Genomic DNA, 26,458 nt, shown 5'->3' on the forward strand with positions numbered 1-26,458 from the left:
TTCACTGCAATAAAAGTCTCTGGAGATAGAGCCTAAGTAGAATGATTAGTATGGAAAATGCTTCATAAATCCTAACTCCAGTAATCTCTGGTAGCATAAAGGCTTCATCTCATTATGACTTTCTAACAGAGCCTTGTTAATTCTCAATTCGCTAATCTGTGACCTTGAAAATTCCCTCCCTACATTGCAGTGAGACATTGCCAGCAGAGTGAAAAACAGCGAGGCACTGGAGCACTGGCTACAGGTGACAGAATATATTACAAAATATTCACTAGCTTTCTATAAAGTCCTGTGCCTGGCTAAATCAAATGAAATAACAACTCTTTCACAAATTATCATCCTGCATTTTCATTTTGCCACGTTAAATCAAATATCATAATCTATCATATAATTTGCAGCACAAAATCTTTCAGAAGGCAAGTTAACTGCAAGAATGAAAGGGATTCTGCATTATGTGTATTTCTCCTGACAGCTCTTTGATATCAATTATATGGTTTTGGAACTAAGTCCTCCTGGCTGTAAGCTTTTCAGACTCTCTTAACAATAAACACCTTCAAGTGCACATAGATAGATAAATATACACACAGGTTAGTACAGGCTTACAGCTGTACAAATCCTGGTATCACTCACAGAATCACAGAATGGCCAGGGTTGGAAGGGACCTCAAGGATCATGAATCTCCAACACCCCTGCACATGCAGGGCCACCAACCTCCCCCTTTAACCAGACCAGGCTGCCAGGGCCCCATCCAGTCTGGCCTTGAACACCTCCAGGGACGGGGCATCCACAACCTCTCTGGGCAGCCTGTGCCAGCACCTCACCGCTCTCTCTGTAAAGAATTTTCCCCTGACATCCAACCTAAATCTTCCCTCCTGCAACTTAAAACCATTTCCCCTTGTCCTGCTGTTATCAACCCTTTCAAAGTTGATTCCCCTTCTGTTTCTAGGCTCCCTTTAGGTATTGAAAGGCTGCAATGAGGTCACCCCACAAACTTCTTTTCTCCAGCCTGAACGAGCCCAGCTCCCTCAGCCTGTCTTCGCTGGGGAGGTGCTCCAGTCCTCTGATCATCTTTGTGGCTCTCCTCTGGATCCTCTCCAACAGCTCCCTGTCTTTCTTGTACTGGGGGCTCCAGACCTGGATGCAGTGCTCCAGATGGGACCTCACAAGAGCAGAGTAGAGGGGGACAATCACCTCCCTGTCCCTGCTGGCCACCCCTCTTCTGATGGAGCCCAGGATACCATTTGCTTTCCGAGCCGCAAGGTCACAACTGCTGGCTCATGTTGTTTTTCATCCATCAGGACCCGCAGGTCCTTCTCTGCAGGGCTGCTCTCAAGGACCGCTCCTTCCAGCCTGTATGGATGCCTGGGATTCCTCCGGCCCATGTGCAAAACCACTCATGACTCCATAGTTTACTGAAGACTTGCACAAAAGTTTACAAGGTAGTTTGAATGCAAAGGCAAAAGGCCAGAACAAACAAAATTACAACCAATTGTATTTAGGCTTGTGAGTCAGCTTTGTCTCTACTATGCTTAAGTGCATCTTGAAAAGGAAAAAAAAAAACACATTAAAAACTCCTCTAGATGTAAATTTGTCTTAAAAAACAATCTTCGCTTTTTCCAACACGTCATTTAGTATCAAAAGGGTCATATTTAGCCATTAAAATCTGAGCTGTTATTCAGTTCACTGCCACAGTTGTAAGATGAATGGAATAAACACATTTGTTCGCCATTATGCAACAACTACTGGCATCAAAGTTTTAATAATCCTATCCTGTATTACCAACTGTGAAACGCAGTAAAATTTTCATCCAAAATGGATCAGTGAAGATGACATCACATTCCACACTCAATTCTCATTTGTTATTAATTTTACATCATCTCTGGTGATATTACTGTTGTATTATGACAAAACAGAGTTCTATTTTCTTAGTACACCCTTCCAAAAGGACCCAGATACAACACATTTCAAGAAGTACTTGTTTATACTTCTCTCTACGTTGTTTGTTTACTCATGAGAATATCCACAAATGAGGAACATTGTACCTGAGAGATCTTACACGAAGGAGGGAAGAGCAGAGCACAGCACAGGGACTAGAGGGGACCAAGTAGCTTAGAGCTGTGGAAAGTTCTTGGTGAAGCTGGAAGCAGTGGTTTGTCCTTTAAAATGTTATGTTACAGTGCATTGGCATTCTGTACACCACTCTCAGAGAAAATACTCCAAATACCACTGGCTGTTTTTATCCATCTTGCCTTCACTCCCATGTGAAGTGCAGCCCATTACCTTGCCTTCATTTTCAGGAGCAGGTCTCTGTCAACAGCATGTCCATGGGGAAGGAGGGAAAGGGCAGAAAGCTAAGTACTTAGTTAAAATTTCAAATGTTTATGTATTTGAGAGTGCGGATGGCACACCTGTGCTGTACTGGAAGCAAGGGCTCTAGGTGCAGATGCACTGAAGTTGTCCAGTGATTGAGATGAAGAACCGTTCACCATATAACTGCACCCTGGCATAGGGAACTCGCTGTGTGTTATAAAATGAAGGAAACAAAAATGTGTTATTTTTTTCCTCGGTATGACAGAACTGAACTCTGCAGCATGGCATTTTTTAGCTCCTGCTTATCCCAAGCACTGACAGAATATCTAGAAAATGTGTGAAGTTGAAAAGTTTGGTATACATTTCTTATTCCCATTGCTTTCGTATTAAAGTATGTGCAATTTTCTATGAAAGAGTGTTCTTGCAAGTTCTCTCCCTCCTCATACAACAGATCTATCCAGTTCTGTGGGGCAGAAATGCAAAGCCCACCATAGTTATTCCTACTGTAATTTCTCACTGTACTAGTTAGATACATTCATCAATAAGAAAAAAAAAACAAACATTTCTGGAGAACCAATCACCTTGTTACTGTCATCTTAGTTACAAACCTTTGAAAGTCATAAAATTCTCAATATATTTTAGTTGTTTTACTTCTCAGCCCATTTAAAAACATATAAACCAACATTTCATTCTCTTACATGCTTTTCTAATGATGTTATGCAGCCTGATAAAGCTCTAAGATATTCTAAAAGGAAAAGAAATGTAAAGAAAAAGCAACTAAGCCTTATTTTAAACATTAGAAGAAAGACTAGAAAATGAACATACCAACAGCCATCATGTAATCCCAACGGTCCATGAGGCACATATTGAAGATCAGGTGGTCAGATGTTTGCCCTTGGCCAATTAGAGGAATGTTTCTCTCCAAATTTTGGGTTATTGCAGAAGTCCAGCCAACAAGAAACCAAAACACTACCAGGAGAATTACAGCCAGCATCCTCATCACTCGCCCACCTGTCATATATGGAATACGCTGAGCAGTTCTGGACAGGAATACCTTCAAAACCCTAAAAAATTCAGACAGGGTAGAATTAAAAAGAGCAGTAACCATGTTGTAGGAATTACATTTTCACTTTATTTCACTGTTAGGCTATTTAAAAAAAAAATTAAAAATCAACATTCCTTCCCTTGACAGCATGCACAAGAGTAAAATCTGAAACATTATTACTTTTATATTCATCTTATTTAAATGGAGCTGATTGCTGCCCAGAGAGTGCTACACAGCACTAATAGGAAACACGAGCTATACTTATGGTAGGGACACGTATTGACATGCTGTGTTGTCAGGCTGTTTTGTACCTTTCAGCTCCCAGTGGAAGACTTGTGTCTTCAGAAAAGAGAAGGTCACATCCACAAAACAGCAACCATGTGTGCAAGATTTTATTTCCTTACAATGCTGTCTGTCAGCTCAACCCCAGTCAGGCTGTTCCCCCATTGGATATTCTTCCCATAGAGCTTGCTGATTCTGAGGCAACAGTCTGCTCCTTGTAGAAGTAATCATAAAAGGTACTTTCAAGATGAAGGGTTGGACTTTCTCAATTATTTTGTACTCAAAACCACTGTAGCTCTGGATTCCGAAGCATGAGCATAGGCACTGAATATTCATATGGGACTAATTATCACTGAGGTTTAAGGAACTTGATATTTTTAAGATAATTGAGTTTATAAAAGCCCATGCCAGATCTCCAACATTTACAGTGTACCAAGCACCTAAACCACCTCCCAAGTCATCTCATGGACAGGCCAGGAAAAAAAAAGAAAAAAAAAAATTACACTCTGGACTAATATTTATGTCTCAAAGGTGGCAAAAGCAAGTGGCATTACCTCTCAAACACATAATAGTGTAGAACCTTTTAAGGCAAAAGCGCAAAATCTTTTCCCTATCCATAAAAATGATTCATCCTTTGACTACAAACACAGCCTTCACACTGTGCGTTGGGTGAAGTCAGAGAGCTGAATGTGTTCAACATTATTCAGCTGTTTCCCTCCCAACAGTCACTCCATAGGGAGTCACAGTTTTTGATCTTTCCGTGTTTGATAGATGTTCTCCTCTCCCTTTACAGATGCTAAGTGCTTTACGTCTGAAGCAGCTTCCCAAAGCCTTCAGGAAGGATAGGCAGGAAATTCCACAGATGCAAGGCAGACAATTTCTCTCTTCCTTCATCAGCTACAGCACCGTTGTTCCAGGCAGTGTCAGTAAATCCTCCTTTTTCAGAGCACCAGAGCTTGATATGAACAAAGGCTTTCCTCCACATTGTAAACACTGACCAATACTCAGCTTCTTGGAAGGAGAAATACAGACTCTTTTTGAAATGAAATCAGTCAAGAACTTTTTACAGCTAGAGTTTGCCATTTGACTAAAAGGGCTTCATCTGAATCTGAGGTCCAGAGCAGTAATTCCCTCATCTTCCCATGGTGATTTTAACCCAAATGCACACTGCTCCCCTTTCACCACAAGCAAGTGCACAGCTTCAGTCTCCTCTGTGCATTAATGACCATGTATCACCAATGTGTATCAGGGCAGAGACATGTCCCCAGGAGCTCCTATCGGGGGCAGGCTGTGCTTGAGCATCATTTTCCTTCCTGTACCTCTGACTCAGACACCATCTGAGTTCACCATAAAAACTACTCTGCAGCAATATGAGACCAAACTGCCTAGGAAACGTATTGTCTGATGACGTGTTCTCCATCAGAAAAATGGACAGTTCTTGGTTCAAATGTCTGCTCTGAATTCTCAATAGACAATACTTAAATCCCCCCCCCCCTTTTTTTTTTTTGGACTACTTTATATCCATAAATTGGGTTGAAAAAGCCATTGAGCAAATGAGAGAGACTTCTCATAAGGAGGTAAGACACGGGGTTTATAGGCTATATTCGTATTACAGAATCACAGAATGGCCAGGGTTGGAAGGGACCTCAAGGATCATGAATCTCCAACACCCCTGCCACATGCAGGGCCACCAACCTCCCCCTTTAATACCAGACCAGGCTGCCAGGGCCCCATCCAGTCTGGCCTTGAACACCTCCAGGGACGGGGCATCCACAACCTCTCTGGGCAGCCTGTGCCAGCACCTCACCGCTCTCTCTGTAAAGAATTTTCCCCTGACATCCAACCTAAATCTTCCCTCCTGCAACTTAAAACCATTTCCCCTTGTCCTGCTGTTATCAACCCTTTCAAAGTTGATTCCCCTTCTGTTTCTAGGCTCCCTTTAGGTATTGAAAGGCTGCAATGAGGTCACCCCACAAACTTCTTTTCTCCAGCCTGAACGAGCCCAGCTCCCTCAGCCTGTCTTCGCTGGGGAGGTGCTCCAGTCCTCTGATCATCTTTGTGGCTCTCCTCTGGATCCTCTCCAACAGCTCCCTGTCTTTCTTGTACTGGGGGCTCCAGACCTGGATGCAGTGCTCCAGATGGGACCTCACAAGAGCAGAGTAGAGGGGGACAATCACCTCCCTGTCCCTGCTGGCCACCCCTCTTCTGATGGAGCCCAGGATACCATTTGCTTTCCGAGCCGCAAGGTCACAACTGCTGGCTCATGTTGTTTTTCATCCATCAGGACCCGCAGGTCCTTCTCTGCAGGGCTGCTCTCAAGGACCGCTCCTTCCAGCCTGTATGGATGCCTGGGATTCCTCCGGCCCAAGTGCAAAACTCAGCACTTTGCCATATTGAACCCCATCAGGTTCACCTGGGCCCACGTTTCTAGCCTGTGGAGGTCCCTCTGAATGGTATCCCTTCCTTCTACTGTGTCAACCACACCACTCATCTTGGTGTCGTCAGCAAACTTGCTGAGGGTGCACTCAATTCCATCATCGATGTCATTGATAAAGATGTTAAAGAGCACCAGTCCCAAGACAGACCTCTGGGGGACGCCACTTGATACAGCCTCCACCTGGACATAGAACCATTGATGACCACCTTCTGTCTGCGGCCCTTCAACCATTTTCTTACCTATCCAGTGGTCCACCTATCAAATCCACATACCTCCAATTTGGAGATAAGGATGTGATGGGGGACCATGTCAAAGGCCATGCTCAATCCAGGTAAATGACATCAGTCGCCTTTCCCTTGTCCACCAATGCTGTCACTCCATCATAGAAGGCCACCAGGTTGGTCAAGCATGACCTCCCCCTGGTGAAGTCTCAGATCATATGCCCATTCCTCATGTGATCAAGCACGTAATCCAGGAGGATCTGTTCCATGATCTTCCCAGGCACAGAGGTGAGACTCACCGGCCTGTAGTTCCCGGGGTCCTCCTTGCTCCCTTTCTTGTAAATGGGAGTGATGTGACCCTTCCTCCAGTCATCCAGGACCTCACCTGACAGCCACGACATTTCAAATATGATGGAGAGTGGCTCGGCAACCTCAGCCAGCTCCTTCAGAACCTGGGATGCATGCCATCCAGCCCCATAGAATTATACATATTCAGTCTCATGAGGTGATCTCAGACCTGCTCTGTCCTCACAGTGGGGGGGGGATTTACCACCCCAGTCACCACCTAGAGGTTTGAGGGTGCGGGGGCTCAGGGACGTGAGAAGTACTAGAATATAAATAGATATTTATAAATATATATATTATATACATATAAAATATAAATAATATATATATATATATTTAAAAATTAAAAACTACTTTAAAAATTAACTACGCTCTGATTTGTCCCTGGCACTGATGCAGGCAGAAAACAGCCCACATCCTTACCATTACCCCTCAGCTCAGGGTGACTGCACGCAGTCTGCCCACTGCAGCAGCCTGTACCAGCTCCTGAATCACACTAGAAAACCACGCTGGTTTAGCAGGGCCATGGGCAGGCCAGGTACTGCTGGAACAATTCAGCAGGACAGATGATGGAGTTACAGCATCCAGGTAACATTCTCCGATGCTACTTAATTAATGAATATAAATGCATTTTGGGATTCAAACTTTGGAACAAATTAATGTTTAAATACAAATATCAAGTAAAGGAATACCAGCTGAAAAAAACTCCTTTTCCTGTCCTGTCTGCCCCCAAAATGCCAAGTAGAGAGAAGCTTAGAGAACTGTTTGAGAGGTACAGCCTCTGATTTAAGGCAGAAGAGGAAACTCAGCTGAAAACATTCAGCATATGCAATGCACTTTTATGCACTGTTCTTGGATAATCCAACCACCATTTTCAGTGAAACATTTCCAGCTCTTTTTACAGGCATATCAGACACCGTGATGTGCTCTACCTGCTTTGTTGGAAGACACTACAAGCTGCCTTCAAGCAAAGATCTGATCTACAGACAGCATTAAAGCTGGTTTGTAATAGCTATCCTTTTAACAGAGTAAACAAAGGACTCACAAGAATGAGTGAAACATCCAGAGACCACAAAGCAGATAACTCCCAACTTCGCTGCCTTTACCACCAAGTCTGAGGAAATAAGCTATTTGGCTATTTTGCTTTTTTTTTTTTTTTTGCCCCAGATCCACATAGATAGACAAGGTGAGGACTTGATTGCAAACTTGGTTGGAGAGCTGAAAGCACAGGGCAGCCCAGCAGACAGAAGAAATAGTGATGTGAAGTGGAGGTAAGGAGTCTGCTGCTGTCAAGGCTGGCTGGGATTATCAGTCTGAGAACTGCAAGCAAAGCCATGGCTGCTGCTGTACAAGTAGTATCTTTAAATGGAACTCATAATCTTAGAAAATAAGTAAGATCATACTAAATTTTCATGTAGTAATTTCAATAATCTGCCCTGGGAACAGGAAGCATGGCTCCCAAACTATTAGCTGTATATGCAGTAGGCACAACAGGTGAAGGATCCAGCTTTGACAGCAATGACCTGGCATGGGTTGTTTGCTTTTTATTTCTAGCATCTGTCATTTTGTGGCTTTACTGAGTCATCCTGTCAAACTGTTCTGTTCCACACTGATGATTTTTATTGTGATATGAAAGCTACATCAGAAAGATAAGGGGTCAAGAGCTCTTATGAATTATATTGACTTCCTATAGGGGAAGGATTAAGTCTTATCTGCTTTTTCAGGAGTAACAGTGAACATGAGATTAGTTACTTAGAACTGGTATACCAATGTGATTCTGCTGAAAGCAGAATCTAACCTATGGCCCACATACAGCATCTTGCAAAAAGAGAGCTCACATCTCACATTTGACACATATGCACACACACATATACTGAGTGCAGACTTTATCTATGCACCAGGAAAGATGCCTAAAGAAAGAGCATTGACACTGAAGACCCAAGTTAGATGCATTCATACCATCAGTTACTGCCTCTAGGCTCTAAAGAATGAAATCCAACTGATAGAAATGAGCAGCTTTCTATACCATACCTTGGCTGAAAGTCTCCAAATCACTCACTGACTGCTTCCCATGTGATTCCATAAAACTTTATAACAAAATAGGTCTGAAGTCCAGCACAGAATAAGATGAATAAAATTCACTCAATGAAATCAGAATAATTTTTTTGCTTTACTGAATCTGATCATTTACAATCTCAGCAAACCTAGGTTAAGACCCGCATCATATACATCACAGCCTGGCCAGTAAAAGGTACAACAATTAGGAAACAAAGTTTGGTAATTCCTTGAACGCATGAATACTTCACAGAGTTCCCATCCTATATGGTTAATAAATATTTGAGGATATCCTGATTGTACACTAACAAATGACTGAGCAGTAGCTTCGGGTATTGAATGATTGGGAAACAGTGATATTCTAACAAATTATATTTACTTTCAAAATTGCCATTTTGAAGGTATAGTTTCATTCATACTTTCTGCAGAGTTTTGAAGTTTTTTTTCTTCTTCTTCTATTACAGGAAGATAACGTACTATAAAAATACCTCTGATGTATGGCTAGAAATCTAGGCTGTGAAGATGAGTTAAAATCTATTTTATTTTGGTATATGTTAGAAGTTAGCTATCATTCATAAGCAAAGACACGGGGTCAAGACAATGATAGTTCAGTACTTTCCTAGATTAAATTTTACCTGTATTGCACCATGCCTTTAAAAATATGAATACTTATACTGCATGAAGGAAGACTGGACAAAATGCATTATATGACACTGAAATGTTGTAAAGGTAGTTCTCCAGTGCCTTGATGAAAGCCCTAGCTCTGCATCAACGTGTAAGGAACAAAGTGGGCTGTTCTAATTTCCAACAGTTTGACCAAACTGAGGAAGTTCAGAAATTTGGGAGGGAATTCATGAATAGCTCAAGGGAGGGCTCGGGTTATTAGAAGGCAAAAATAATCCAAGAGTTTCTCACTACAATCAGAACCACTCACTCATTCCCATGAGTAGCACTGGCCTCTCAGTATCATGCATTTTTAATAGCATGGAAATATTCTAAAAAAGACAACTTGCTTTAATAAAAATATATTGACTTGAAGTAGATTCTTTCTGTCAATCTGTGGGCAAGCCTGGAATGAGCAATCTGAATGATCTGCTGTTTCTTTAAATGTAGCTTAGATTCTATCATTTTTCATGCCATACACGTGCTTTGTTTTCTTCTTTTATCTCCCACCTGAGAAAAGCTCTATCTCCTAGTGGAATACAGATCAAAGGGCTTTCTGTGTGCAGCTGATCCCAAGGACAGGAGCTGAAGTCCTTTGGCAAATCAGCTTGGCCTCGCCTTTCCCCTGAGCCTGTCCACTCCACAGCTCATTGCCTAGCTGCATGCATCCGTTCTGTTTGGCTGCCAGTCGTCGAGCCTGTGTGTGTGTTGCTTTTTGAAGGGTTTTCGTTCACATCACCATACTCTCCAGATGGGTCTCATCAGATGTGACAATTCCTCAACTGGATTTACCCATCTTGGCAGTGTGCCAACAGATGCTCCAACTAGAGAGGAGCTGGGAAGCAAGAAGGCTCAGCTGGGGCCTTGCCATGTCACATAACTAGGCTTTGGTGATGCAGACCAAGTCTCTTTCTTTATGAAATCCTCATCTGCTTTGTGCTAATTATCTCTTCTAATAAACTTACTGCACTAATGCCTTCTTGAATCCTGCTGAGATTAGCAGAACTATGGAGTGCCAGCAAAGCACCTGGCGTATGGGCCAAGCCTGGCCTGTGCAGAGCTCCTGTGATGGTCACGTCACTGTGATGGTGACCAGACGTGGTGCCTTGCAAAGTGCCTTCAGTCTGACTGCAGACACAGGCCTGTGTCTGACACAGCTGCCTCCCGTGTGCCAGCTATTATGCCAGCTGTTACTTTTGGGCACTAAAGTCAGTAGCTCACAAACACAGAATCTGGTGGGAGATTCCTAAATTTCTGAAATTCCCGTGGCACTAGGATAGGCATAAAGCTACCTTTTCTTAAATCCATAATGAAATGGTTAACATAACCATTTCAATACTACACTAAATAATTACATCCCTCTCTTGCTAAAAATGAGGTCAGTTCCTCCAATGCTTTTCTCCACAAGCAAACCAATCTTGCTGAGCTCTTCATTCAAATTTGAGGTGATTTGGTGACAGAAATCTGAATTCATTGATTGTTAAAGCTCCTGCAGCTAGACTTCAGTCTGAAGATTGTAAATTCTTCAGGCTATACAAAAGCTCTGGATAAGCTAATTTGCTGCTTAAAAAATCATCAGGTGATTACTAACTTTCAGTAAATCTTAAAGCCATTCAGTACCTTACCCCTATCAAAGACTTTCAGAATAGGCCACACAAAAGATCAAGGTTACTATTTTTCAGGAAGCTTACAGTGTGAAAATAGATTTAAGCACTGCCTGTAGGCAATCCTCTCCTACAACAGGTCAAAACATTTTCAGGACTTTAATTACAAAGTTTGCTTCACAGAGTGCTGTGGAGTTAAACTTACAAAGCCAGCTCCCCTCCTGGTCTGCCCCACAACGTTTCCTTTAATAAGGGCTGATGAGTTAAAGCAGTGGGGAGGACAAATCCTCCGCCTTGTTAGTGCTGCTCCACAAAGGCATTCTCCCCTGCTGAAAACATTCACAGACAATTGTAGCAATCTTTCTGAATGTCAGAGCCGTTTTCTAGTGATCAACAGTAAGATAGCTGGTCAAAACCTTATGCCAAAGCTTCTCAAAATGGCGCACTACCAATAGCAAAGTCTTGCTATGGATAACATCCAAATCCAGACCAAAGTTAATTTGAGGAAGGTTATATACCTTGATCCATAAAGATCTTCTTTCCTTTCTATTTTACTATTTCACTGGCAAGCATTGTACTTCTGATCCAAGAACGGTAAGCTGAATTTAGAAAACACAGTACTTTTCCCACATTTTGAAGGTGGCCACAAAACCAAAATATCTCCTTCCTTTTAAGCTAAATACAGTAGATATACTTTTTCCAGTCTTATTTAACTAGTTGCCTTGGTTGTTTTTTTTTTTTCCATTGAAGAAAAAAAAATCAGTCACCTTGGCTGGTTAAAGTTTTCCTTTTGCCTTTTTGCGAAAGATTCCTGTAGAGAAGGTGCATGCAGCTCAGGGCTGGAGCTGACAGTGGGTCTAACCGTATTGCTGGAGGAGATTCAAGAGAAATATTTTTTAAAATAAACTCATTCTGTAAGGTGAAAAGCTGGCAATAGCAAATCTAGGATCAAGTCTGCTTTGCCTGGCTTTATCATTAAGTATATTACCTTCAAAAAAAGTCCAGTGAAAAGAGAGAGACCAGGAGAAGAGCTGCATCTGTGGAGTGCCCACTAAAGCACCATGCACAGCATAATTTGGCACTGAAGTTGAAAGCACTTGTTTCCCTTTCTGCTATGAAATGATGTTAATAGGCACCACTTAAAGATGACAATCCATTATTGAAGATGCAGGAAGCAAACATCAGGAACTGAAAGGACAGGAACTTCTCCCATCTTTATACACATTATCATTTTCATGTCCTGTTATCTTTTGGAATTTGTTTTTTCCTTTCATGTTCCTTTTCTTTAAATGTTTTAGGGCTAGAAGCTTCTGCTGACTGCCCAAGCAAGCCATTTCAACATTGGATGGCCAGGAGTACATCCACCTTTATACGGCCAAATAAAACCATAAAACTATGCACTTTTTTTCTTACCATGTCATGCTCCCAGTCTTATTGCTCCATGGCTAATTGCACACAGCCATATTTTCCAAAGATGAAGAGTTCCTTATTTCCAGCTAATGTTAATGAGGTTGACATGAGTAGAACTTCCAAGATTCATGCTTTTCCCACAAATTAGTACCGTTAACATCTGGAAAAATCTCTTTTTCTACTAGCCTATGTAAGTTCTGTGGAGTTCTATGTTGGCACTCAGTTAAGTAATCATGAACAAGAACAATCCAAGAAAGCTTTTCAACCACAGCGAGAACACTGTGAGGGAGGAATGACAACACAATAAAAGGCCAGTCTTTGTTGTCCCTGCATTCATTTACAGGCATTCATAACCACAGCAGACAGCCCAGTTTCAAAAGAAAGAATTTGTCCTAATATATTTTATTGTACTCCTTTACAAGTAAGAATGAGCAATCATATCCACTGGACACAATTTCCCTCTCAAATTCACATAGCGGGATTATTATACGACGTATTGGTGACAGGGATTAATCCAATGTGATACAGAAATGGCTGAGGAGGGTGTTGGTCAAAAACTGCCAAAAGAAACATAACTGTAATATTCAACTAAAATATTTGTTGAGGGTTTTGTGCTCACTTTAGTAAAATCAATGTTAACACTTTATAATATGACTGACAGGCAGTGCTGTTTTATATTAACTGTGTTGAAAATGAAGCTATTTATCAGCACTGTGTTCTCCTTCCACTTATGGAAAAAGTATTAACTTTATCTTGTGATCCATGCATGCAGGTATCATGGCCAACACCCTCATGTGTATTTGAAAGGAAAGTTTATTCTTCATCTTGTCTGTGAAAGATAAGATTCAAAACCACACTCACAACAGATTAAATCTGGAACTTGTCACAGGATACAGCAGTGTCACCACCAGTGGAAACTGAGCCCATAACCAATGGTAATTTCTTTGGATAAAATTTCCACATTATAAATTATATTGTTACTAAAAACAGTCCCTGCAAGTAGATTACAATGTAGGGAATGAAAATGCTGGAAATGTTACAAAAGCCCATCAGGTCTCTGCTCAAGTCGATCAATTCAGAGAATGCCAAAATAGCTGAGGTATAAAAGGAGAGATTTAGAAATTACCTAATCCAGCCAATAAATCAATCTCATGACCAAAGAAGCATCAACTATAGCAGGTTACTGAGGACTTTGTACAGCTGGGTTTGGAGTTACTTGCATATGTTAAGTATCTACAGCAAGGAGAGGAAGAGCCCAGCTGTTGGCATGGAGGAGTAGTGATTTTATGTACAATAAAAAGCACAACATGCGAGTTAAATGTCAGGCGCTCCCAGAGCCGCTTCACATGCCATTCTCAGGATCAGAGGAGACACTTAAGATCTAGGAAAAACACCAGATATAGAACTGCTTCAATATAAAGATGTAGATATTCGGCATTAAGGGCTGAAGTACCTGCAGCTCTTCCCTTCATCTGGCAGTCTTCTTATTTTATATTTGTAAGTCTTCCAGTCTCAAGAGCAGCAATGAAACACGGTTCCAAGCCTTAATCATTTCAAAATTCCTATCTTTTCTTCTAAATGTAGATGATTTAGGGGGCAAAGACATTACTTGGTAGCCAAGCTGCTTGTCACACATACTCCCTGCCATACCTACCAACTTATTTTTGTTCCCCTCTTAGCATTCACTAAGAACATCAGAAAAAAGGAAATTTCACAGTAAAGACAAACAGACCGAAATAGAATTGTTTAGACCTAATCTCATTCACACTCCAGTATTTGAAAACCTCCTCCTGGTGGAAAAACAGTAACACAGTGACTACATAAGAAAATGAACAACAGCATATGATTGCAGCTTTTCAGCAGAAAGAAAAAAAAAAAGTCCAAAGTCAAAAACAGAAGAATGACAAGAATGCGCTTCTATTTTAGCAGTACTAAAATAGAGGAACAAATTACTAAAAAAAACACCCAACAAATAAAAAGTCCCAGCTATATAAAATATATATCTGATAAACTGTTGAAGAAGGATAGATTCTTCAGCTCTGACTAGTCTCAGATTGGCTTGTGCAAGCATCAGTACAAAGCAGTGCAGAATATCCCAGTAATTTTCTGCATGCTGTTTTTGTTTGAACCCAGCATGCTGTCTGCCACTGTTGTGATTTGCGATCAGTTACACTGACACTCTTCAGGAGATAAGACTGCTACATTTGTTCTTCTTCCAGTGTTTCATACAAAATACGACAATTAAAAGTAAATTCAAAGAATTTCTGGAATCGCTGTGTCATGTCAGCATTATCTGAATAATTTTTTTTTTTCCTCCATAGATTTCTATGTTCTTCTCCCAGGTAAATACTCACTGGACTATGCTTACTCTCAACTCTATGTAAGCATGGGCAGCAATCAGAAAAAGAATGCTAATTGGGTTAATCACAAGCACTTCTAAGGAAGCTACAGTTTCTTGGAAACTAATTTCTGAATGTCTGTCTGAATTTAACATTTACAGAAACAATGAAATATTTTTAATACCTTGAGAAATACATGCTGTGTGCTACCTCCCACACTCAAGAAACTCACTTCTTGCCTCCCTTGCACTGAATGATACCATACCTGTAGGAATTGCCTCAGCAGCCAGGGTTGTTGGTTGTTTCCTGAAGTAAACTGCATTAACGATGTCCTTAAAAATGCCTGCCAATGACCCTAATGAGAGCTTATAGGTCAGGATTCTGCAGGACCACCAATGTGGGTAACACAGACTTCCATGATTAGGAGGAAGTAGATGAGGTCCCGTCAGACTACTGATGGAAGCCTTTTGCTTCTGTGCCCTGGTCGTCATGGGATCTTCAGTAACCTGCTGGAAGCGCTACACGTTAGGGCACAGCTAATGCAACATATCCCTGGAACACAGTGATGATAACTTCTTACAAGTGATAGAGGAGCTATGGAAGGGAGCCACTCTGCTGGACATCATACGTACAAAGAACTGCTGGGACCATGAAGATCAAAGACAAATTTTGCTGAAAGGATCATGAGTGGCAAAGTTCAGGATCGTGAGAAGGGAACAAAACGTCAAGCTCCTCCAAGATCAGGGACATATCCATGTATGGGAAAAAAAATCAAGCAAAGGTGGCAAAAAGGCTATGTAGACAAACAAGGAGCTCTTGACTAAGCTTGGGAAAAGAAAGTGTACAGGAAGCAGAAGGTCACCCACGCAACTCAAGAGAAATAAAAAGATACTGTTTGATCGTGCAACAGTGGGATTAGGGAAAGCCAAAATACGTCTGGAGTTGAGTCTGGCAAGGCACATGATGGGCAACAAGAAAGACTTGTGAAGATTCATCAGCAGCAAAAAGAGAACCAGGGAAAAATGTAGGCTTGCTGCTAAATGGAACAGGGATCTGGCTGTAAACAATATATAAAGGATGAAATATTCAACATCTTTGTGTCAGCAGCAGGACTTGCTTTGAGGAATCCTAGGTGCCAAAGACCAGTGGAAAAGCCCATAGAAAATAAGATTTAACGTCAACAGAGAAGAATCAGGTTAGGGAACATTTAAATGATCTGGATATACATGATACATGACAGAGTCATGGGTACATGCAAGGGATGTGACAAGAGTCACCACTGTCATTGCAAGGCCATTCTCTTTAAAGGTGGTGGTGACTGGGGGAGATTCCTAAGTACTGGAAAAAGTAAATGTCAGTCCATCCTTCAAGAAAAGCGAGGAGGAACCTGGGAAGATCTCCTGTTCTATGATTCTGTAACTTTTGGGTAGAAATGTGTAAATAGGTTGAAGAAACTCAGTAGTCAATAATATTTCTTAGTAACATTTCTGCAACAAGCTTTTTATTTAGACATTAAGATTCAATATGTTTTAACATGTCCACATTAGAAGCACTTTTGTATAACTTATTCTATGAACTTCAGAGCTTTGACTGAATCACAAATCATTATCACAAATTCTGCTCTTGGGCCAGTTACAGTACAACTTTTCACTTCCGTTTTCAAAATTTGTTTCTGGGACAACGCTGTCAATCAATCTAATAAAGAGGGTAATGCAATACTCACATTCCCCTTCAAGGAATGTATATGTATAAAACAATGCAACATACAAATTCAATAAATATGAATTAAAAAATATTTTCATTATTCATCATTCTAAAACAATGTTAAAATTTGAATTTAAAAAGTCACCTGCAAGAAAAATTAACTCTCATCTTCTATGCTTCCTCTTAGATGGCACAGAAAGAAGTAGCAACATGACAAGCTGGATTCTGTAAAGAGTTGCTTTGTATTTACCATAAGATAATGGAAAAAAGGGACAAAAGCAGAAATTATCATAAACTACTAAATCCTGACAGGCTCAGGGAGATGGCCTGGAGGCTGATTCTCTTGTGTGCTGCAGCACAGCAGTCTATTTTTCCTGTTCATTACCTTAACCTGTCTATTGACTTCCAGAGCACTATGGAAGTGAGCCAAAGGTGATGCTTAAGGTTTGGGTTAGAAATTGCTTGGAGACATTCTTCCTTGTATTGACTTGCTTTTGATGAAAATATTCTCTCCCACAACTTCTCTCTGCTGTTGCTTTCACTGAGAAATGAGACTGGTCCCTAGCTAGTAGATCTTTCATACGTATACCAAAATACAAATTTCAATTTGTAGTTTAAAGCACTCTGCTTAGTGAATGTTTGCTAGCACTCTTTTAATGCTGAAAACAAACAAAGAATTAAAACGTTCAGGGTATATCACTCAAAAGGGAGACAACAAGTTTTCTGATATTCAGATAGCATGGAAACGAATTTCAATTAGACGCTAAAGCGCTCCAATTTGCATGGACCATTGAAAAGTCATTTAACAGTATCTGCTGTGAATCACTAACACGGAGGCTGTATTGCAACAGACCATTTAAATCATGGTCAAAGGCCGAGTAGCCAAAGGTTCCAAGGTAATGTAGAAAAGCCAAAATAACATGGTTATTTTAAGATAAACTGAATTAAAATTATTATTCTGTTCTGAAGGAGCATTGTGCAAGACAGAGGACAGCTAATCTACATTAAAAAAAATAAATAAATCAGGAGGACAGACAAGTTCAATTCCTACCAGATAGGTAAAACACACTGAGATTTTCACATGAAATCAAACGTAAAAATATGATCCTTGCAGTCCTAAGTAATCATTGTACAGCAATGAGACCTTACTGACAAGAAAACAAGTAAAAAATACAACAAGCTCTAATCTCAGTAAAACCTGTGAAGATGAAGCAAGCAGGAAGAGTCGCAGCATTCAGGTCACATATACGTGAAACAAGCATTGGTAGCCATGCTGCCTTTTGTTTTCTTTTTAAAGAAAAGTTATTTAAATAGAAATATCAAATGCTCCTAATAAATGCCACAGCAATGTCTTTGTTTCACAGCCAAGTAACTCAAGAAATGAACAGGGAAAAATAAAGAAGAATTGATAAGATGCTTTCTTACTAATAGTCAGACACTGATCCAAAGTCAGACTTGGTAACAACAGTGGAAAAAGAGCTAATCACAAAAGAAACAGATCTGGACTTCTGAATACAGCAAACAGCTTAAATGTTCTTCATACTGTATGAATAAGATAACACAAATGAGCACAGTCTGAGCAGAGAGACAAAAGAGAACAGAAAACATTTTTCTAAAAATAGTCTTGGGATACATCATTTGGTTTCTGTATTTTGTCTGACAAGTCTTGCAAATGACATTGATGGTTGTGACTTTGCATGGTAATGCAGATGAATGATGACAGACCTGAAGCTTTCCAGGGCAAGGCATGATGCCAGTTCTTCCTATATCCAACTGTGCTCAAGCTGCATCCAGCCTGTAACAAGCTAGGAAACAGCTAAGCTCAAGTGCTTCTTGCTTTCTGAGAAGGCAGGTACAAAATCTGTACCTCCCTAATTCTGATTTTCAGTACCTTTCAGGTCACCCAGTTATATTATGCACAACAATCCAATACTCATTTTACATTTCTGGGACCCAACCACAGGGTATGCATTTGAGAACTGGAATAAATACTAGTGTTTGAGTTTGAAGGATGATGGAGAAGGCTCCAGGGAGATCTGATAGTGACATTCTGGGCAAGGTATAAGTAAGTATCAGAATGCCAGGTAAAAGAAGTAGCAAGTCCGAAAACAAAGTTCAACGAACAGTATAAACAGATGGTGGCCATCACTGCATTTCCCCCAGTGCAAATGACAAAAGGATAAGAAAAGACTGACACAGAATGGTGAACAAGGATTCTGCACCTCATCTCTTGTCCACATCAGTGATATGGATGTGAATGCAAATCTCAATGAAGAATGCAATAAACTGTGTTTTTCCACAGGGCTTCTGGCCCTGAGGGATTAGAATGAAAATTAGAAAAATGTCAGAACCAGAGTCACCAAGAAAAGGTGAAACATCTTAGTAAGTGGGGACTCTGCTCAGGGACACTGAGGCACACAGTTGCTGCTCAGATAATCTCTGTAGAAAGATTTGCTGCCTGCAGGAGACCCACTTTCAAGGCATCATGAAGAGACTAGCAGCTATGTTAAAGCCAGAGGACTGCTAGACCATGCATGTTGATGCTGGATGGGATGCAACCAACCAAGAGGGGTAAGAATATAGTGGGCAACTGGATTTGATGGAGCAAGGGAATGTTCTGCTGAGAAATAGAGAAGAGCCAAGGAACGCTGTCACTTTAGGAAGGAGCAGGGGAAATCCTCAGATTTGTCCCAGAAGAATTTGGGAGGGCTCCTCCAAAAAGGTAATGCTCATCCTTCCAAAGACAGTAAACTCAGTTTTTTAGGTTAGATGTTAGACAGAAATTCTTTATTCAGAGGGTGGTGAGGCACTGGCACAGGCTGCCCAAAAAAAGCTGTGGATGCCCAAGGTGTGGAGGTGCTCAAGGCCAGGTTGGATGGGGCCTTGGGCAGCCTGATCTAGAGGTTGGCAACCTTGCCTGTGGCAGGGGCTTGGAACTAGATGATCTCTAATGTCCCTTCTGACCTAAGCCATTCTATGATTCTATGGTAAATTGAATGGAGCACCGGTCAGTGTTTCTGAGGAAGGCCACTGGCAGTTTCTTTACAAAAGAGCGAGTCGCAAATAAAAGAAAGTTTTACAAAATAACATCCTTACAAACTCCTAAATTTTAATATATTCAAACGGTAACATGCTCAATGTCTCATTTTTATAGGTGTAATAGGATTTTATTCATCAGAGGGCGATATGAGTTGATCGTCACCAGAAGCCATGAATTGCTATTTCTAAAGAGAGCTTGACAGCACCTAGAAGGTTCTCAGAGTAATATATAAGCATTTTTCTCAAATAGAAATGTGTGATTTGCAAACTGAATAAAAGCTTGGAAGAGATTTGGTCACTGCAGCCATATTCTCCGAAGCATTTGAAAAAGTACAGAGAAGCAAAGTCCAGGGCTGGATTATGTTAATCCGATTTAAAAGAAAAAGGTCTGTCCACTCTAAGATAAAAGGCAGACTTATTGCTGAGGAAAGATCCTGCACAAAGTAATTAAGGTTGTTACTAAAAGATACGGGGACAGTATAACTCCAGCCCTTTTATCAGTTTTGAGGCTCTCAGCACTACATGGAGTCTTGCAAATAAGAGAGTGATTTCTGAGGTACAAGAGAAATAGGTCAGAAGGAATATATAGTGGTTATTTAGAGAGTAGCAGAAACCATGAGAGCTGGGAAACACGTGGTTTAATAAAAAATATTAAATATAAAGTTCAATACACAATTTCATAAAGGAAGTATGAACAGTGGCATGAAAAAGAAATTAAAAAAAATAAAAAAGCAGCTTGTCACATAGGCCAAAGCTACAAAGACAAGTCAGGCAGAAAAAAAACAGATCTCCTGCAAAAAAAGTGGATGTACATTAGTTTGCAGCAAATAAAAATAAATAAATAAATAAATAAATGAATAAAAAAGGAACTGCTAGATATTCAGCCTTATTTCAGTGAGGCAAGTAATTCCACACTTACACATATCAACTTGCTTTTTTAACAGCCCTGGTAAAGTACTGTGTGCCTTCAGACACTGGTTCTTATTTGAAGCTGTGTATTTATGCAGTTTGAACTGAAGAATGATTCCAGACACGATGCCAATTTGCATTATTTACAACTGAACAGTAGAAAATGATGCTAAAGTAATGCTGAAAATCACATCAGAAAAGACTCCAAGCAACAGGGCAGCACCAACGAATCCCTGACTGCCAACATCCAATGTTTTTGCAGAATAAAACACTGAAAACAAACACACCTGTAATATTGAAAACTGATGCTAGAGGGTCCTAGCAGATACATAAAATGATAGTTAAGGAAAATCAAAAAGCCTAAAAAGATGTGTGGTTGCATGACTGGCTGGCACTTAATAACTGCTCTGCAAAAAGATGCTAGGAGGCGAAGTCTGCAGAAAGCAAGGCTTCCCCACCAGCAGCTCTGCATTCACATGAAGCTGTAACCTCCCAGAGGCACCTCTAGGAGGAACAGGAGGCATCTCCCTGAAACGTCAGTAAGGGGGAGAGAGGATCTTTTGCTCAAGACCTCATAAAAATAAGACGCTGTTATTGCAGAGGATCAGAACATGGCTCAACAGAACTACTGCACCACTATCAGAACACAACAGTACTGATGGCCAGGGAGAGACTCAGAGCCACTGAGTAACACACCACTACTAACTTGACTTCACTCACACTTTAGAATTAGGCACTTGAAAGTCTGCACTGATTATTGACAGCTAGTACTTCTAGATTTGGCTAGAAACATAGACTGCAGCTTGAACCATGTAGAAGTAATTGCAAATACACAGGCTCACACTGTGCACATAAGGGGTAGAACTCAAGCCAAGAAAATACAAAACACAGCTGACTGATGTTGTGGCATTAAGACATGTAAAACAGGATAGTGAACAGCACCATAATAACCTGCAATAGTAAGAATATTATTTTCTAATACAAATATTTTGTGTTAACTTTTAATTTTAAATGCTATGGATTAGGTCTGAAAGCAATAGCTTATGCTTGAAACTGAGCTAATAAATAATGAAGCTCTTCAGAATCTACTGTTTATTCCTGAACTTACAGAATCGTAGAATCCTAAAATGGTTTGGGTTGAAAGAAACCTTAAAGATGATGGGCAGAAATACTTCATCAGATCAGGCTGCTCATGGCTCTATCCAACCTGGCTTTGAACAACACCAGGGATGGGGCATTCCCAGCTTCTGTGGGCTGCCAAAGCAGTGCTGTCTTGATCTTCCCAGTTCAGATCATGGATCTAATTCACTGAATCTGAGGTTCTTAGACAACCCTGTCTCTCTCTCAGAGAAGTATATATGTGAATAACTCATATATAATAATTCTGTGGTAACTCAACAACGTGCAAACTACTGCAATGCTGATAAGCTTCACCCCGTACAGTCATATATCCCAGAGCTTAAGATAGCTATCTAAATTACCATCCAGTAGTTGAGTAGCCATTAATTTCAGTTACTTGCTTAATCATCCTCTATTGCAAAGAGAAACAGGTTAATTTAAGTCACTTCTATTCTTGTGGCTTGGCAATTAGGTCATTCTCAGTCAGCTGCCATGGCATACCTCCACAGATCCAGTCATTACATCCAAGGAGGGTAGCACAGTGTTTTATGTCACCAATGGTTTCTTACTACCGGTCAAGTAAAGACTCATTTTTTCAAGAGCTTACTAGCTATTTTTGGCCTTCATAATAAGCCAGAAAAAGCAAATCATACTTCAGGATATTTAGTCCAGACACCAGTTTTCCCAGTACTAAATATCTGCATTAAGGTCCAATCAGGACTAATTTCAAAGGAGCTGATATATCTCATTAAACAGTACCACTGTAAATATATCCTTTCAGTTTACAAGTATGCTTAATTTTGAAACTGATCCACAATAATATGGATGGTATAATTCATATTGTGTGTTTGTTTAAAAAAAAAAAAAAAAAAAAAGGCCAATATGGAACTAAAGCTAAATTATAAAGCTTGATACATTGCATTGCACAGATATTTATATTTTTCTATACAAAGTCCAATAATTTGTAGTCATACTTAAGTATACCTTCCATGAAGGGATTCAGTTTTGATCTGAAAGCAGCACAAAGAAGTCTTCATATCTCATTTGGTTTTTCAATAGCAGAACTCCGTTGCTGTGAAAAATTTGTGCCAGATTGCTCTTCTAAGTTTCAGTGGCTTTGGCTTCCAACTACCAGATCCTACTAAGCCTCTGCCCAGTATATAAAAGAGTCTTTTATTCTCCCAACTTTTTTTCCTCCTGGTTTGTTTATATACACAAGAAGTCATCTTGCAGTCTTTTTGCTGATCTAAAAAGCAGATTGAGTTTCAGAATATCAGCACTTTCTAAAGTCCTCAAATATTTTCTAATCCATATCTATCTACTGCATACCTCCCTACTGTAAAATGAATTCTCTAGTGGTAATCTTTGAAACTAAAATTTGTGATGTTAATTAGTCCCTAAGCATAATTTCTTTTGAGTGCATTCAAATGCATCTCTTTGACTTAGCCCAAGGCAATGAAAATTACTTTTGTTACAGTTGGTGTTACAGGTGGAAGGATTACTGTGGTGAAAGCAAACAGGGAAGGAATGCTCATCTGTATCCAGAGATCTAGGTTTGCAAGAAAGACTCCACAAGGAAGCCTCCCCAGTGGCAGTCACCCCTTACATGGGGTGTAGGTCACACAGCTGAATCGCCTTCACCTTTGCTCCCATGGCAGTCCATCCTCAGGTGATGAATCGGTGGTTCGGGCCGTGACTCAACAGTTCCCATACAACTTTTCATTACTATCCCTTCTCAAACAAAATCTACCATTTCATCAAGCCTTGTGTTATCCACAAATTTTATGAGTAATCATTTTGTGTTTGGTTCTTCATTGCTACTGAAAATGCTGAATAGTATCAGGCTTACTTCTTGATAAGATATGAGCCCACTAGAAGCACTCCCATGCAGTCATGATTTTTCACTGATGATCAATGTCTGTTACTGAAAATCTCTCCTTCTACTTAGCTGTGATCAGCCCATGTGTAGAGTGTGAGTCACACACTTAACTCCCTCTTCACAATCCTCCACAAATAGCCTGTAACTCAGGCATGCAGCGTGATGCCTGGCTTCTCTTTTATGCCATAATCCTACCCAGCAGACAGCTGGGCAGCATCTACCTTCTTTTACTGACAAATTCTGTCTATCTCACAGAAATTAAAAAACAGCCTGTAGAACTAATTCACACGTATCACAAATGTACAAGCCCACCTGGAACAAGGAGGTTGCTGTATTACACATCAGCACAAAGTTTCGCCACCTGGTGGGATTCTGTACTTAGCTGCATTTCAGCTTCATCTTTGAAGCCCTCCTGATAACATGGGATGTGCAAAACCTGACATTTCTCCTATTATCCACTATGGTGCTGTTGTATGCACCATTATGAGATCTAAAAGGTCTCCTGATACTTGTGGATGACTGCAGAGGGCCTTACAACCCACTGTTTTTCTTCTAGAAAGGACAGCAATATAATTTTAATATTACAAAACTGGATACTTTCTTCACTTTCTCTTGGAACTTTCCTAGTCAAACAGTCTACTGAGATAAAGCAGAATGTGAGCTACACTAAAGCAATTTAAAGCCCCGTTGCATGTACACAATCTGGCACTTGTTCTTCTTAACCGTCATGCACTTGGTGATTGCTCACTAATTTGTAAAGACCTCTGTGCAAGTCCTCTCTACTCCCAAGGGATTCAACAGCTCCCGATTTAGCATCACACATGAACTAACTTAATTTACGTTCAAATCCCTTATCAAAGTCACTGATGAAAACATTAAAGAGAACTGGTACTAACATGGAGCCCTGCAGAACCTCACTAGTGACTAGCTGTCAGCCTGATGTAATCCTATTTACTAAAACTCTTTGAGACCAACTCATCAGCCAGTCATTCACACAACAAATTCTGGTTTTGTCCTGCTGTATGCTGAACATTTTTGTCCAAAAGGAGATTGTGAGAAACAGTAACAAAATCTTTGCTGAAATCCCAAAAGATTCAACATCAATTGGTTTCCCTTGTTGAATTTCCCTTGGGTATCTTTGTCATAAAAAGAGATCAAGTCAATTAAACAAGACTTTCCCCTTGCAAACTCACGTTGGCTGTGACCAATGACTGCACTGCCTTTCAGTTATTTTTCACATCATCATAGTATGGCTTATGTTGAAAGGGACCTTAAAGGTCATCCACTTCAACCTTCTGCCATGGGCAGGGCTGCCAACCACTAGATCAGGCTGCCCAGGATCCCAGTACCAATTTTTCTTTTTTTTTTTCAATGTCTCCCAGAATAATTTTCTCCATACTTTCACTTGCCACTGAAATTAGACTGACAGGCCTGCAATCACTTCTCTTTTGGGACAACATTTGTCAGCTTCTACTTGAATGGGACCTCTCCAGATTCCCAAGACTGTTGAAAAATAATAGAGAGTGGTAACATCAGCCAGCTCTCTGAGCACCCTGGGATGAATCCCTTTGGGTGCCATAGACTTATATATATCCAGCTGGAGATGCAAATTTTGGTTTGGAGCACAAAATTTTGGGTTGGCTGGGAGTTTATTGTTACCACAGTGACAGCTGTCAAACAATGTTCTGGTGGTCCCAGAGCCTATAAATTGGTGCTGGAAACAAAGGCAAAGAAGGCATTAAACATCTCTGCTTTTTTGGCATCCCTACTGGTGAAGTGACCAGCATCATCAAGTAATGGACTCCTGTGTCACCTCTCAGACTCCCAAGTACAGGAATGATTTTGCACTGTGGAATGACCTCAGGGCTGGGAAGAAGCTCAGGCACACAACTGTTCAGGGCAGGCTGCAGGCACAATGCTAAGCAAAGAAGGCTGAGGAGGGATAAAGAGAAACAGAGGTGCCCCCTCCTTATGCTGCAGGGAAGTAATGAGGGATCACACAATTGTAGAAACACCAAGGTTGGAAAAGACCCCCTGGGTCATCCAGTCCAACTGTCCACCTATCACCAATATTGCTCCACTAAATCATGACCCTAAGTACAACATTTCTTGAATGTTTTCAGGGATGGTGACTAAACCACCTCCCCAGACAGCCCATTCAAGCACCTGACAACTCTTTCAGTGAAAAATTTTTTCCTCATATCCAACCTGAACCTCCCAAGGCACAACCCAAAGCCATTCCATCCAGTCCTATAACTAAATGTGATGGGAAAAGCAGTTGCTATGGATGGCAGTTGTTGGTGCAGGACGGTGCTGCCTCTTGTTGAATGTTTTGCTTCAACATAATGTTTGTTAGTCCCACTTCTGTGCTGAGCTCCATCAAGATTAATTGTGCTCTGAGCATTCTCATAACAGCTATGATACATTTTATTCTTTTATATATATGATAGTAGATACTGTATTCAGAAATATTAAACAGAACCATTATGCTATCTAGTTAAGGCTAGTTATTGCTTTAGAATGGCAAGGATACAAAAAGACCTAAATAGGATTTTAATAATGCAGATTTTATGGGGAAAAAAAAGCTACAATAAAATGGAGTTTGACCATTATTCAATCTGGAAGTGCTACCAAAATGAGAATTGCATTTTGAATGTGCATCATACAAGAAAATTACATGGAATTACTTAACTCTTAAGCTCTGTTTTTATTTATACCATAAAATAATAAACTAGTAAAAGTTTGCAGAAGGCAATAGAAATGAATTATGCTCAGGAAATGAATGAATTAGATTAAGACACAATAATAAGAAAACAGATTTTTCCCTGACCAGCCTAATTAGTGAAAGTTAGTTTCTTATGAACTGCATGCATATAGATCTTTTGCAGCACGTCCAATTCCCTTTCTTTCTTCCTAGACTGCGTCTCATAGCCTTTCATTCGCTCTGCCTCTTGCCTTTAATGGCCTCTCTTCTCTCCTGCTTTCCCTAACAGTCAAGCAAGAGGCAGAGCACATGAGCTGCCAGCCAGCATGGGGCACACCACCACAGGTATCTGCTGATCCTATGCCTTTCACCTTTCTGCCCTGTGGGATTGTT

General features: G+C 40.5%; 1 protein-coding gene across 1 annotated transcript in view; it reads right to left on the reverse strand.

Moving 5' to 3' along the window:
* The window catches only part of GPR158 (G protein-coupled receptor 158), a 180,270-nt gene that overhangs the window by 21,434 nt on the left and 132,378 nt on the right, over positions 1 to 26,458 (reverse strand). The window contains exon 7 of the mRNA XM_052695301.1: positions 3,136 to 3,374. Coding sequence (XP_052551261.1) covers positions 3,136 to 3,374 — 239 coding nt within the window. The remainder of the gene's footprint in view (positions 1 to 3,135; positions 3,375 to 26,458) is intronic.

Source organism: Tympanuchus pallidicinctus, unplaced genomic scaffold (assembly GCF_026119805.1).
Source record: "Tympanuchus pallidicinctus isolate F22 unplaced genomic scaffold, pur_lepc_1.0 scaffold3, whole genome shotgun sequence".
Taxonomy (NCBI): domain Eukaryota; kingdom Metazoa; phylum Chordata; class Aves; order Galliformes; family Phasianidae; genus Tympanuchus; species Tympanuchus pallidicinctus.